This window comes from Bos taurus, chromosome 5, assembly GCF_002263795.3.
Source record: "Bos taurus isolate L1 Dominette 01449 registration number 42190680 breed Hereford chromosome 5, ARS-UCD2.0, whole genome shotgun sequence".
Classification (NCBI taxonomy): Eukaryota; Metazoa; Chordata; class Mammalia; order Artiodactyla; family Bovidae; genus Bos; species Bos taurus.
The window spans coordinates 50,893,903-50,908,798 of NC_037332.1; the positions used below are offsets into that span (position 1 = coordinate 50,893,903).

At 42.9% G+C, this 14,896-nt stretch overlaps 1 protein-coding gene across 4 annotated transcripts in view; it reads left to right on the forward strand.

Moving 5' to 3' along the window:
* PPM1H (protein phosphatase, Mg2+/Mn2+ dependent 1H) overlaps positions 1-14,896 on the forward strand; it is a 307,659-nt gene that overhangs the window by 259,466 nt on the left and 33,297 nt on the right. Inside the window, exon 10 of one of the 4 annotated variants that reach the window (XM_059886720.1) lies at positions 1,120-1,288. The exons of the other annotated variants lie outside the window; for them this stretch is intronic. Coding sequence (XP_059742703.1) covers positions 1,120-1,128 — 9 coding nt within the window. The 3' untranslated portion in view covers positions 1,129-1,288. Of the gene's footprint in view, positions 1-1,119; positions 1,289-14,896 lie in introns of those variants that run through there. 4 annotated transcript variants of the gene reach the window in all.

Below are 14,896 nucleotides of genomic sequence, written 5' to 3' on the forward strand. Positions count from 1 at the left end.
AATATCATTTTTCTTATAATACAGGAAACAACATCAAGTTCTACTTCAAGGTATATCATTTAGAAAAGATACTGTTTCTAAGTGATAGAAAACTCTTAGTAGTTTATGGGTATATTTTCTCACATAACAAGAAGGCTGGAATTTGGTGGCTGTTCATGTTGGTGTGGCACCTCCATGTGCCAGGGGGGCATCTCTGCTGCTTTTTTCCCTTCGTGGTTGCAAGATGGTAATGCAGGTTCAAGCGTAACATTTTCATAAAAGGTAGGAAGAAGGGGAGCAGCCCATCTGTCCCAGTAGACGTGCACTTGCTTCTCGTTGTCCCAAACTGTGGTACCCGACCTCCCCTAGCTACAGAGGAGGCTGGGGGAGAGAGGAAGGTTTGCGGTTTCTATAGTAGAGGAGAGCCAGGGAGGGCTGAGTGGGGACCCAGCAGTGTTTGCGTATGTGTAATTAACTGTTGAAACAGTGCCTCTGGAAATGCTCAGAATGTTTAGACATAGCTCCATCTGCATGTTCTTCCCAAGGGTGAGTGCTGTGTTTTCAGTGAAGGCTGTTTTTGTTGAGGGAAACAGAAACCCACTCATGCTGACTCAAAAGGAGGTGCTTATTTTCTTACTATTGGAAGAGATATTTATGGGGTCCACAAGAACCTTTGAAGAGCCAGGCTTTATGGAAGAGAAGGTGATTCTGGAAGCAAGGCAGCTCTAAGACCAGCCATGCTCCATAGGTCTCTGCTATCAGGCCACCCGGTTTCTTACTCCCTCAGGTGCACATTACCAGACAGGAATCTCAATGGCCCAGCTCACCTTTTCTACCAGGTCACAATTGACTTCACAGCCTATAGACTGTGTCCACTCCAGAGCCATCAGTGGGCACAGTCAGCCACCCAGGTCCAGCCTTGTGGCAGCGCTGTGAGCAGGACTAATTCCTTCAGAGTCCTGAACTGAGGTTGAGGTTGACATCTCAAATATACCCAGCTACAGGAAATCTCACCAGAAGAAAATCTCTAGTGAGTAGCAGGAATAGGAGACACATGCGTGTCCTAATATCACCCAGGATCTCAAGTGAAATCAGCTTGGTGGAAATACTATTTACCATTTGTAGCTGTCTCTCTTTTAGCCTTCATAGCAATTCTGCATGATGAGGATCTTGACAACAGAGCGTCTCAGTTCCCCTGGATGTTGATGGATACCTACTCCCTCTATTCTGGTCAACACTAGGATCCCTGAAGTACTGCTAAAAGTCCTCCTGGCCAGAGGGAACCATTAAAGACTATATTTGTGCATGCTGTGTTGCTTCTGTCATGTCTGACTCTTTGCAACCCCATGGACTGCAGCCTGCTAGGCTCCTCTGTCCATGGGATTCTCCAGGCAAGAATACTGGAGTGGGTTGCCATTTCCTTCTCCAGGGGATCTTCCCAACCCAGGGATCAAACCCACATCGCTTATGTCTCCTGCATTGGCAGGCAGGTTCTTTAGCACTAGTACCGCCTGGGAAGCCCAATACTATACTCATGGGCATCCATATTTTCCCCCTGAGAGAGAGGCATTTATCAGGCATATTAAATGGTACTGTCACCTTTCTATTCCTCCCACCACCACCAAAAAAAAAAAAAAACATCGATGAAGTGTGGGGGAGTGTTCTAAGGAAGCACTAATTAACCATTTTGTTCCTTAAAGGAGAATGAAGACCTCCTCACCCTCCCCACCCCAATACATACATAAACACACATATACTTTCTATATAAAATCAGAAGTTTGGTTTTCAGAAAAATGATCTCTCCATGCAGTTAGGTTATGGATCTTCCAGTCGCTGTGCTACTCTGGATCCCAAGGAGGGCCAACCTGGGAGATTCCCCAAGGACTAATGAAAAATCCGTTGGTTGATCAGAAACTTCATGTTACCTGTCTGAAGTGATGCTGATTCTCAGGGAAGTGGTGTGGTTGTTTCAGCATTAATGAGGGATGGGGGAGGATTTAAAAGGGAACCAGCAACCTCTGGAAAAATGTAAGTGCTCTTAGGAAAGTTGTAGAATTGAATAAAGTGTAGCACCTTTATGATAACAATAACAAGTGACATTTATTGATTATTGAGTCTGGGCCAAACAACATACTTTTTTTTAAAAATCCTCACAACAATTCTGTGAGGTATGTATGGTTAGTATACCCATTTTACAGATCAGGAAATTGAGATTCAGGGAAGAAAGTTAACTCCCCTTGGCTGTACAGTTATTAACTAACAAGATGATCCTCATACTCAAGTTTGTCTGATCCACTCAGGCTCTGTAGGGGAGAGAAGCTGAATTCAAGGAGATTTTTTTGGTGTGTCCAAGGGCCCCCCGAGGACTATTTGAAGGGACTCTGAAGAGAGTACCTCTGTCCTGGGGCCTTAGTGGCCAGAGATTCTCAGAGAAATATGGCTGGCCCCAGACTGATATTGTAGAAAATGATGGTGTGGTAGAAAAAGTAATTGGGAAACACAGGAATGGCCTTTCGCGTGTGCCAACTGAGGCCAGACAGAATTGTGCAAAATGAGATTGTTCACCTATAATTTAGCTTAATGGGTATGTAGTGCAGATCTCAAGACTCCTTTGCACGAGATTAAAGTTGTTGTACATTTTAAATGTTTCCAGATGGAGAGGCCTTAGCCAGAGCCAGGAAACAGGGAGGAAGATTGGAGAGGAGGTGGGGAGAGCAGCTTGAATCCACTCCTATGAGAAGTGTAGAAGAAAGAGAGGAGTACTGGGGACCCCCTGTCCCCAATCTTGGAGCAGAAGCCCCTTTTCCCTGGGTAGAAGCGATAAAGTCAGACCCTAGAGAAACAGCTCAGGGGCTGCTGTTAGGAGCCCCCAAAGCTAGGTAGATCTTCTTAAACTATCTAATGAAGAAAAACCGACTCCCTTCTGTCTTCATTCCCCACCCCCACCCCAAGTCTATGCTGGCTTTCTAACCGTGACTTCCTAAGAACATTCTTCTGCTATGCTTCATCTTTGCCAAGCATGGATCTTTATTTCACATTTGGGTTCTAAATTTCAAACTCAGCTCAGTCTGGTAGTTTTAACGGTTGCGGGGAGGGGAATGGTGGTGGGGCGGGGGTGGGGGTGTTTGGAATGTGATTTTGTTCTAAGAAAAAAGGCTCAAAAATCTTCTTGGAAATCAGCATTGTTCCCATTCATCACTGTAGCTCCTAATTCGATTTGACGAGTTAAATAAAAATAAATCGAAACCATGTGGATCAAATTTATGTTAAAAAAATGCACAGGGGTTTAAAAATTAGAGAAGGGTTTCTAGCCAAACACATTCTCAGTTTTGCTGAACACAAGGCGCTGGAAAAATCTAGAGTTTGCCAAACCCAATGAGCAGCCGCCAGGTTTGCAGAGCCTCCCTCATGTCTTCCAAGGTCTAAGGTAAGGATTTCTGGCCAAGAAGAACTGAATTCCATGAGAGGCCCCCACCAACCGAGCGGAGGCCTGTTTGGCGAAAAAAGAGAAGCGTTTTGACCCGCCCTTGGTCCACAGCATCTTTTCTCCATGTAACTGGAGCCTCTCTTCTCATAAAAGAAACACCCCCCACCAGGTCTCCATCCTTTTGCTTGATGAAGCTCATCACTGTTTGGCTTTTGTATATCACCCTAAAGAATTCAAGTGGAGAAGGAAAGGGTTGGTGAATTCAGAGGCATTCGGCACCTTCTTTCCAGCAATTCTCCACCCTGTCCAGCACACACCTCGTGACCTAGTCCTCAGGCAGCGTGGCCTGGGCCTGCAGCCTAAACCTCCAGATGTCCTCCATGCCACGCCCCCTTTCTGGCCTGTGGCAGGCCCTCCCGACAGCTAGGATTCCTCTTAATGTCTTTCTCGCCTTCTGGCCTCCATTCCAAGACTGTGCTGTTGACTTTAGGCCCCTTTTCGGCTCTTGGAAGAACGGGATCTTTTTCTGGCTGGGGACCGGTTTACAAAGCCAACTCTATCAACTCAGCAGGGGCCCCCCCATTCCATCCCTGCCAGACTGGACAAGGAGACTGCTTTTCTCTCAGCTTCATTTTTCCTCTCCTTCGTGTTCAGGATTCCTGTCAGCTGTTTTCTGTGACTCAGAATCACTCACTTAGCTCATTCTTGGTTGTCTTCCTCTAGATTTTTTTTTTCTTTTTCTTTTTTTTAATATTTATCTGTATTTATTTGGCTGCACCGGGTCTTAGTTGCAGCACATAGGATCTTTATTTGCAGCAGAAATTCTTAGTTGTAGTGGCATGTGGGATCTAGTTCCTTGACCAGAGATGGAACCCAGGCCTCCTAATGTAGAAGCTTGGAGTCCTAGCCACTGGACCGCCAGAAGTCCCAGATTTTATTTTTTTCTTTCATCTGAAACAGACTTCTCTAAAAGAAGGAAGACCTTTGGCTCCAGTATCTAAATTCCAACCCTCGAGCTGGCGTTACCTGTGACCTCTGCAGGTCCTTTCAGCCTGCGGGTGGGCTGAGGATGCCTAGACTCACAAGGTGCTTGGAAAAGCAAAGGAGAACATCTGCAGAATTGCCTGGCATACAGTCTGGTACATGGTTTAGTCTTCATTACCCACCTGCTTCTGGAAGGCTTTGCATTTATGGGGGTTCCCAGTGTTGACTTTCATATGAAGAAAAGAATTGACTATTCTGTTGGAGACTGCCCCTGTTGTCGCCCATGAAAACCTGAACAATATTTAAAGTCTCACATCGACATCTGAACATTTACGGTCTTCTGATTCTCAGTAGCTTTTCATGCCCCAGGCCAAAATCCCATTTTGGGAACGAGCATGTTTTATTGTACTGTGTACTTTCTGCAGTCTGGCCAATTCATAAAAAACAATATTGGTGGAAGATGGTTAGACTATATTAGCAAAATATATAAACAAATATATAATATATATAACAAATATATAAACAAAATATGATTGTATATATGAAAGTATGATCATAAGTCAGTAAAAAGTTATGTGCATGTGTATACATATATACATAAAAATATAACTCTTGAAGGAAATTTTCTCAAATGTTAAAGTAATTATCTTTGGGTTGTAGAGGAAGAATTAAAATATCCCCTTTGTTGTTGAGTTGGTAAGTCATGTCTGCTCTTTGCAGCCCCACGGACTGGAGTACACCAGGCTGTCCTTCACCATCTTCTTCACTATGTCCTTCACATGACTTTGCTCAAACTCATGTCCATTGAGTCAGTGATGCCATACAACCATCTCAGCCTCTGTCGCCCCCTTCTCCTCCTGCCCTCAATCTTTCGCAGCATCAGGGTCTTTTCCAGTGAGTTTGTTCTTCGCATCAGATGGCCAAAGCATTAGAGCTTCAACTTCATCATCAGTCCTTCTAATGAATATTCAGGGTTGATTTCCTTTAGGATTGACTGGTTGGATCTTCTTGCAGTCCAAGGGACTCTCAAGAGTCTTCTCCAGTTACACAGTTCAAAAGCATCAGTTCTTCAGCATTCAGATTTCTTTATGGTCTAACGCTTATATCTATACATCACTCCTGGAAAAACCACAGCTTTGGCTATACGGACCTTTCTCAGTAAAGTGACATCTCTGCTTTTAAGTGTGCTGCTTAGGTTTGTCATAGCTTTTCTTCAAAGGAGCATCTTTTGACTTCATGGCTGCAGTCTCTGTCCACAGTGATCCCCTAGAGCCCTCAAAAATCCCTTAGGAGGCAGTGTGATATTGAGGTTAGAAACTCAGACTGGTATCAAGTCTTGGCCACAAGCTCTGCCTCTTTACTTGCTAGCTGGGTGACCTTGAGAAAGTTACTTCACTTAAATCTCAGTTTCCTCCTCAGTAAAAAGAGGACGATAGGATCGTTATGCCCAGGAACCCAAGGGACAAACTAAATGACATATAAAAAGTACTTAAAACAGAATCTGACATAATAAATATTAGCTTGTAGTTCCTATTCCATCAAGACCACAAAATCTCACTGGTTGTTTATATAGAGCTTGTGAGTCCAGTAGTGTATATCAGGTAGCGTACTGGGGAATGTGTCCTCACGGAATCAGAATTTTGGGCCACTTGTAAGGTATGACTAGCCAAAGAATCATCAACTGTAAACCCTGTGAGTCTTGACTCCTAAGAGACTAGGGGAATTCAGAGAAGGGAGAGAGAACCATCTAATCTGAAGAAGGACAAGATAAGTAGTAGTTGTTGAGCTGCTCAGTCGTGTCTGACTCTTTGCAACCCCATGGACTGCAGCACGCCAGGCCTCCCTGTCCATCACCAACTCCCAGAGTTGGCTCAAACCCATGTCCACCGAGTTGGTGATGCCATCCAGCCATCTCATCCTGGATGCCCCCTTCTCCTCCTACCCCCAATCCCTCCCAGCAGCAGAGTCTTTTCCAGTGAGTCGGCTCTTCGCACCAGGTGGCCAAAGTACTGGAGCTTCAGCATCTCTCCTTCCAGTGAATATTCAGCGTTGATAAGTAGAACAAGAAAAATAAGGTGTGAAATAAATTTGCCTTACAGAATCAGTGAGTTTGGAAGATTAGCTTGAAGGGCTAGTAGGTATAATGAGGCTAATTATCCTGGAGGGCCTTGAACTGGTCCCAGGGTGGCAGAGCAGGTTTTGAGCAAGGGGAACAGCATGATCGGTGAATGAGGCAGTGGAAGCCTTAGCTTGTAGCAGCACATGGATGAGGGTGCAGGGGTGGGGAGATACAGATGGGGAGACCACCGCGCAGGTGAACCCACACGGCAGTGAGGATCTGAGTCCGGCAGGGACCAGGAAAGCCACATGGAGGCATATCAGAAAGGCATTTCACAGAACAGTGTGTTAATAACAAGGACTGAGGGGAGGGGCTTCTCTGGTCGTCAAGTGATTAAGAATCCCCCTTGTAGTGCAGGGGACGCAGGTTTGATCCCTGGTCAGGGAATTGAGACTCCCCACACCCCTCAGAGCAACTCCTGAGCCCACAGCTAGAGAATCCATGTGCAGCAACTCAGACCCGACACAGCCAAATAAACATAGAAAGAGACAGAGAAAGAAAGAATGGAAGAGTATTTAGAGTATGAGGCAGAGTGAAATTTTTAAAAACTTAAAAAAAAACTTTGCTTTCTAGTCTGTGAGAAAGGAAGAAGGTTGCTTGTTGAGGTCTAAGGAAGAAAAATAATTTTGTCTTTTTTTCCCTCTGAGTTTTCTGATCCAATTTAAAAAACAGACACAGGAGTCTGGGATGAAAATAACTTTATAGTGAGGATAAAGTTAGGCTAGAAACCATGCTTTGGATCTAAGACCAAAATGGACTTTCTATTCCTCACCTCCAGCCCTCAAATTAATCTTACCTCCTAGACCGCTGTAGGCTCTCATCTTTCCACCCCACAGAGGGACGGCGGACAGGAGAGGGAGCAGGTGCTGCTTACGGATGAGTTGGGTCCAAGGAGCAAACTCCAGAGGGCTCATTGCCCCAAGTTCTCTCTCACCAATCCTATAGGGAGGAGGGGCCGAGAAGTGCGACATCACAACCCTTTGTGCCTCTGTTGACTATAAAACAAGCCACGCTGAACTTAGAAGCTTGATGGAGGAATTTATTATCTTCCACACTTCTGTGGGTTGCATGGGCTCAGCTAGGTGCTTCTCCCTTGGGGTCTGTCACATACACACAGCTGGATGTCAGTGGGTTTACCGTCATCTGAAGACTAGAGGGGCTGAAAGTCCGAATGGCTCTCACAGAGTTAGCCATCAGCTGAGAGCTCGGCCCAGGCAGCTACACACAGTTTCTCCATGTGGTTCCGGCTTCTCATGGCCTTACTGCAGCTGGATTCTGAGAAGCCTCCCAAGAGTGAGTTCAAGAGACGCATGCAGAAGCTACAAGTGTTTTAAGACCCAGCCTCCGAAGTCCCAGAACATCAGCTCCGCCCCATCCTGCTGATAAAGAAAACCATGTGGTAGGTCCATATTTGAGGCAAGGAGAACCAGAATCCACTCATTTTTCTTTCCTTCTTTTTTTTTATTTTGTAAGTTCGAAAGTGTGATGAGACTTGGGAAATACAAAGTTACATACAGTTGTACTGTATATTACAAAAAATTACTACATATTACTGTATATTATAAAAATTATTTTTAAGTAGATAAGGTTTTAAGTTGGAGTTTCAAAATCAAACTCTCAAAAATTAATAGAATGAATAAACAGAAGGGTAGAAGAATATAGCAGAGCTGAAAAGCACTATGAACCAATTCAACATAATTAAGGTTTATACAATTTTCACAGAGTTGAACATGACTGAAGCAACTTAGCATGCACAAGTTTCACACAACAATAGGATACAAATTCTATTCAAGTTCACATAGACTATAAACCAGGAGGCATTGGAACATATCCAGGGATATAAAATAAGGTACAAACCAGAATCTGCTCTTGATGGAAAGAGCGGCGTGCTTGTCCAGGGAGGAAGGCCTTGATGGCATTTTGGAGAACTTCTACCATCTCCTTCCTACAGAAATGTCCTCCCCACTGTGAAATCTTTTTTTTTTTCAAACTTTAAACTTTTTATTTTGTATTGGGGTATAGCCAATTAACAATACTGGGGTCATTTCAGGGGAACAGCAAAGTGACTCAGCCACACATATACCTGTATCCAGTCTCCCTCAAAACCCCCTCCCATCCAGGCTGGCACGTAACACTGAGGAGAGTTCCGTGTGCTGTACAACAGGACCTCGTTGGTTATCCATTTTGAATATACCTGCTGTGAAATCTTGGAGATTAATCATCATCTGTCTTTCCAGTGCAAACTAATAAATGTTGATGCATTAGCTAATTAATTAAGAAAGGCAATCTAGTTTGTAGTGTAGAGGCAGATTTACAAAGATGCTAATTAATTAAATGTAAGTATCAGTGCTCTTCACCCAGACCAGTCCTCTTTGAGTTCTTGTTGTTACCGAGAGAGGTAGACAGTTCTTTGTGGAGAGGACAGGCAAGGTTACAATCAGAAATCATTTCCTTATAATCAGTCCTCAAAAGAAAAGGACCTCATTTTTCATGATGTCAGTAATTTGTTGCAATTTCTTTTCTCATTCCTAATAAGCAGTCACATTAGCATCTAAGTTTGTATTCATAATTATTCCTGTATTCTTTTTAAAATTCAGGTATTTACTGAATTTATTTTGGATGTGCTGGATCTTTGTTGCAGGGCGTAGGCTTTCTCTAGTTGCGGCAGGTGGAGGCTACTCTGTAGTTGCAGCGTGCAGGCTTCTCATTGCTGCGGTTTCTCTTGTTGCAGAGCATGGGCTCTAGGCACGTGGGCTTAGTGGTTGTGGTGTGCAGGCTTAGTTGCTCTGTGGTACGTGGGATCTTCCCAGACCAGGGATCAAACCCATGTCCCATGCATTGCCAGGTGGATTCTTAATCACTGGACTACCAGGGAGGTTCTGTATTCATTTTCTTAAAGAGAGCTTCCCATAAAGAAAAACATTAACTCATAGATGAGATGGTTGGATGGCATCACTGATTCAATGGACATGAGTCTGAGCAAACTCCAGGAAATGGTGAAGGACAGGGAAGCCTGGTGTATTGCAGTCCATGTGTTTACCAAGGGTCAGACATGACTTAGTGACTGAACAACAACAAAACTCATAGAAAAAGAGATCAGACTGGTAGTTACCAGCAATGGAGATGAGGGAGAATTAGAAGAAGGTGATCAAAAGGTACAAGCTTCCAGTTATAAGGCAAATAAATACTAGGCATGTAATGTACAACATGATGACTATAGTTAACACTGCTGTACAATATATAGGAAAGTAGTTAAGAATAAATCCTAAGAGTTCTTATCACAAGGAGAAAAAATTTTTCCTCTTTATTCTTTTTTTCTTTTCTTTTTATTGCATCTATATGAGAAGATGGTTATTAGTTGAACCTATTATGGTAATCATTTTACAATATATAAATCAAACCATCATGCCATCTGCCTTAAATTTATACAGTGATATATGTCAATTATTTCTCAATAAAGCTGGAAAAACTCCCCAAATTGTATAACCTGCAGACCTTCATAACAGTGGATCCCCCTGTACAAAAGGAAAATGCTGAGTTCTGTCTAAGGATACTTCGATAGTTTAGAGCAGTTGTATTTGGCACCTTTTCCCCTCCAGTCTTACTGAGATAGAACTGACATATGACATTGTATAATTTTAATGTGTACAGTGTATTGATGTGTTATATACAGATGACCCTTGAACAACATGAGATTGAAACGCACAGGTCCACTTATACAGATTTTTCCCTGTAGTAAATACTACAGTTCTTACACAGTACGAGTTTGATTGAACCACAGATATGGAGGAACCACAGAGAGAGCGGACTATTTAAGCTCTATGCAGATTTTCAGCTGTGCAGAAAACCCCCTAGTTGTTTGAGGATCAACTGTCATAAAATGATTATCACAGTAATTCCCAGTCCTTTTCTGTGCTGAGAACATTTAAGGTTTACTCTTTTAGCAACTTTTAAGTATATAATGTCAGGTCCATGAATCAAGGCAAATTGGAAGTGGTCAAACAAGAGATGGCAAGAGTGAATATCGACATTCTAGGAATCAGTGAACTAAAATGGACTGGAATGGGTGAATTTAACTCAGATGACCATTATATCTACTACTGCGGGCAGGAAACCCTCAGAAGAAATGGAGTAGCCATCATGGTCAACAAAGGAGTCCGAAATGCAGTACTTGGATGCAATCTCAAAAACGACAGAATGATCTCTGTCCGTTTCCAAGGCAAACCATTCGATATCACAGTAATCCAAGTCTATGCCCCAACCAGTAATGCTGAAGAAGCTGAAGTTGAAAGGTTCTATGAAAACCTACAAGATCTTTTAGAACTAACACCCAAAAAAGATGTCCTTTTCATTATAGGGGACTGGAATGCAAAAGTAGGAAGTCAAGAAACACCTGGAGTAACAGGCAAATTTGGCCTTGGAATACGGAATGAAGCAGGGCAAAGACTAATAGAGTTTTGCCAAGAAAATGCACTGATCATAACAAACACCCTCTTCCAACAACAAAAGAGAAGACTCTACACATGGACATTACAAAATGGTCAAAACCGAAATCAGATTGATTATATTCTTTGCAGCCAAAGATGGAGAAGCTCTATACAGTCAGCAAAAACAAGACTAGGAGCTGACTGTGGCTCAGATCATGAACTCCTTATTACCAAATTCAGACTTAAATTGAAGAAAGTAGGGAAAACCACTAGATCATACAGGTATGACCTAAATCAAATCCCTTATGATTATACAGTGGAAGTGAGAAATAGATTTAAGGGACTAGATCTGATAGAGTGCCTGATGAACTATGGAATGAGGTTCGTGACATTGTACAGGAGACAGGGATCAAGACCATCCCCATGGAGAAGAAATGCAAAAAAAAGCAAAATGGCTGTCTGGGGAGGCCTTAAAAATAGCTGTGAAAAGAAGAGAAGCAAAAAGCAAAGGAGAAAAGGAAAGATATAAGCATCTGAATGCAGAGTTCCAAAGAACAGCAAGAAGAGATAAGAAAGCCTTCTTCAGCGACCAATGCAAAGAAATAGAGGAAAACAATAGGATGGGAAAGACTAGAGATCTCTTCAAGAAAATTAGAGATACCAAAGGAACATTTCATGCAAAGATGGGCTCGATAAAGGACAGAAATGCTATGGACCTAACAGAAGCAGAAGATATTAAGAAGAGATGGCAAGAATACACAGAAGAACTGTACAAAAAAGATCTTCACGACCCAGATAATCACAATGGTGTGATCACTTACCTAGAGCCAGACATCCTGGAACATGAAGTCAAGTGGGCCTTAGAAAGCATCTCTACGAAAAAAGCTAGTGAAGGTGATGGAATTCCAGTTGAGCTCTTTCAAATCCTGAAAGATGATGCTGTGAAAGTGCTGCACTTAATATGCCAGCAAATTTGGAAAACTCAGCAGTGGCCACAGGACTGGAAAAGGTCAGTTTTCATGCCAATCCCAAAAAGAAAGGCAATGCCAAAGAATGCTCAAACTACCGCACAGTTGCACTCATCTCACACGCTAGTAAAGTAATGCTCAAAATTCTCCAAGCCAAGCTTCAGCAATATGTGAACCGTGAACTTCCTGATGTTCAAGCTGTTTTTAGAAAAGGCAGAGGAACCAGAGATCAAATTGCCAACATCCACTGGATCATGGAAAAAGCAAGAGAGTTCCAGAAAAACATCTATTTCTGCTTTATTGACTATGCCAAAGTCATTGACTGTGTGGATCACAATAAACTGTGGAAAATGTTGAAAGATATAGGGATACCAGACCACCTGATCTGCCTTTTGAGAAATTTGTATGCAGGTCAGGAAGCAACAGTTAGAACTGGACATGGAACAACAGACTGGTTCCAAATAGGAAAAGTAGTATGTCAAGGCTGTATATTGTCACCCTGCTTATTTAACTTCTATGCAGAGTACATCATGAGAAACGCTGGGCTGGATGAAGCACAAGCTGGAATCAAGATTGCCGGGAGAAATATCAATCACCTCAGATATGCAGATGACACCACCCTTATGGCAGAAAGTGAAGAGGAACTAAAAAGCCTCTTGATGAAAGTGAAAGAGGAGAGTGAAAAAGTTGGCTTAAAGCTCAACATTCAGAAAACGAAGATCATGGCATCCGGTCCCATCACTTCATGGGAAATAGATGGGGAAACAGTGGAAACAGTGTCAGACTATTTTTTTGGACTCCAAAATCACTGCAGATGGTGACTGCAGCCATGAAATTAAAAGACGCTTACTCCTTGGAAGGAAAGTTATGTCCAACCTAGATAGCATATTCAAAAGCAGAGACATTACTTTGCCAACAAAGGTTCGTCTAGTCAAGGCTATGGTTTTTCCAGTGGTCATGTATGGATGTGAGAGTTGGACTGTGAAGAAAGCTGAGTGCCGAAGAATTAATGCTTTTGAACTGTGGTGTTGGAGAAGACTCTTGAGAGTCCCTTGGACTGCAAGGAGATCCAACCAGTCCGTTCTGAAGGAGATCAGCCCTGGGATTTCTTTGGAAGGAATGATGCTAAAGCTGAAACTCCAGTACTTTGGCCACCTCATGCGAAGAGTTGATTCATTGGAAAAGACCCTGATGCTGGGAGGGATTGGGGGCAGGAGGAGAAGGCGACAACAGAGGATGAGATCACTGGATGGCATCAGTGACTCGATGGACGTGAGTCTGGGTGAACTCCGGGAATTGGTGATGGACAGGGAGGCCTGGCATGCTATGATTCATGGGGTCACAAGGAGTCGGACACGACTGAGTGACTGAACTGAACTGAAGTATATAATATAGTATTATTATTATATATATATATTATATATATATACACACACACACATATTATATATAATATATATATTTATATGTATGTATGTGGGGCTTCCCAGGTGGCACAGTGGTAAAGAATCTGCCTGCCAATGCAAGAGACAAAGAGCTGTGGGTTCGATCCCTGGAGAAGGAAATGGCAACCCACTCCAGTATTCTTGCCTGGGAAATCCCACAGACAGGGGAGCCTGGCGGGCGACAGTCCATGGGATCGCAAAAGAGTCCAACATGGCTTAGTGACTAAACAGTAACAATATGTATTATATATATTGGGCTGGTCAAAAAGTTTGTTCATGTTTTTCCATAACATCTTACAGAAAAACCCAAAGGAACTTTTTGGCCAACCAGTAGTATATAAAACACACTATATACAGATATTTAACTATAATCACCCTGCTTACTTTGGATTGGCAGAACTTATTCATCTTATAACTGCAAGCGTGTGCCCTTTGACCATTCTCTCTCCACTTCTCTCCCCACCCCCTCCCCCCAGCAAGCGCCACTCTACTCTCTGTTCTAAGAGTTCAGCTTGTGGGCAGTTTCTGGAACCTCCTCTCTAGTCCTGCGTCTGTAGCATTTCATACATCTGCATTCTCAGTTGGGTTGATGTCCCCTTGGGGAGTCTTATACCCTCTTCCCATCACTATCAGCATTCTGGAAATGTCTGGGGGGAAAATAGTCACATGTTAAGAGTGTATAGAACTGCTTTCTTCAATTCCAGTACCATCTGACTTTACATACGGGAGAGACTTTATGCCCTAGCCTGTCCATTTGCATCTGTAACATTTGCATTTCCAGTCTAGTTGTTAAAAAAAATCACTTGTGATGCACCCGTGTGTCATCCACATGGATGGTTCCCATTGGGAAGTGTCTCGAGATTTGCCAGCAAGCCATTTGAATAAAACCAGAATTTGAAATTTACTTGGACACACACCAAATAATCTAGCTTGGCAACTCATGAAATTTGTGGTCACACAGAGGAGCCAACCTATACATTCTGTCAAATATTTCTTCTCACTGGAGATCCTCTGATCCTCTCCTGAACAATAATAATTTCAGTTGAATATTTCAGTTAAACACAGAGTATCTTTTTCACATTAATTTATTGTATTAATGCAGGCTTCCCTTGTGGCTCAGCTGGTAAAGAATCTGCCTGTAATGCTGGAGACCTAGGTTCGATCCTTGGGTTGGGAAGATCCCCTGGAAAAGGGAAAGGCTGCCCACTCCAGTATTCCGGCCTAGAGAATTCCATGGACTGTACAGTCCATGGGGTTGCAGATCAGACATGACTAAGCAACTTTCACTTTCACTTTCATTGTATTAATGCATATAAGAATAGTTTGAGGAGTTTGTTAAACAATGTAAATCCTGGAATCCACTTCCTGAAAACCTGAATCACAAGGTCTAGAGTGGAGGTCCTAGGGATTTTCACATTTTTAGACAGTTCTGAAGCAAGTGATCCAGAGACCACTCTTGGAAAAATACTGTCATAACTGTTCTTCAGTGTTTCAGGAACTCTAGTTTTGTAATCCTAAAGTCATCCATGCTCTAGTCCTGGATTGCA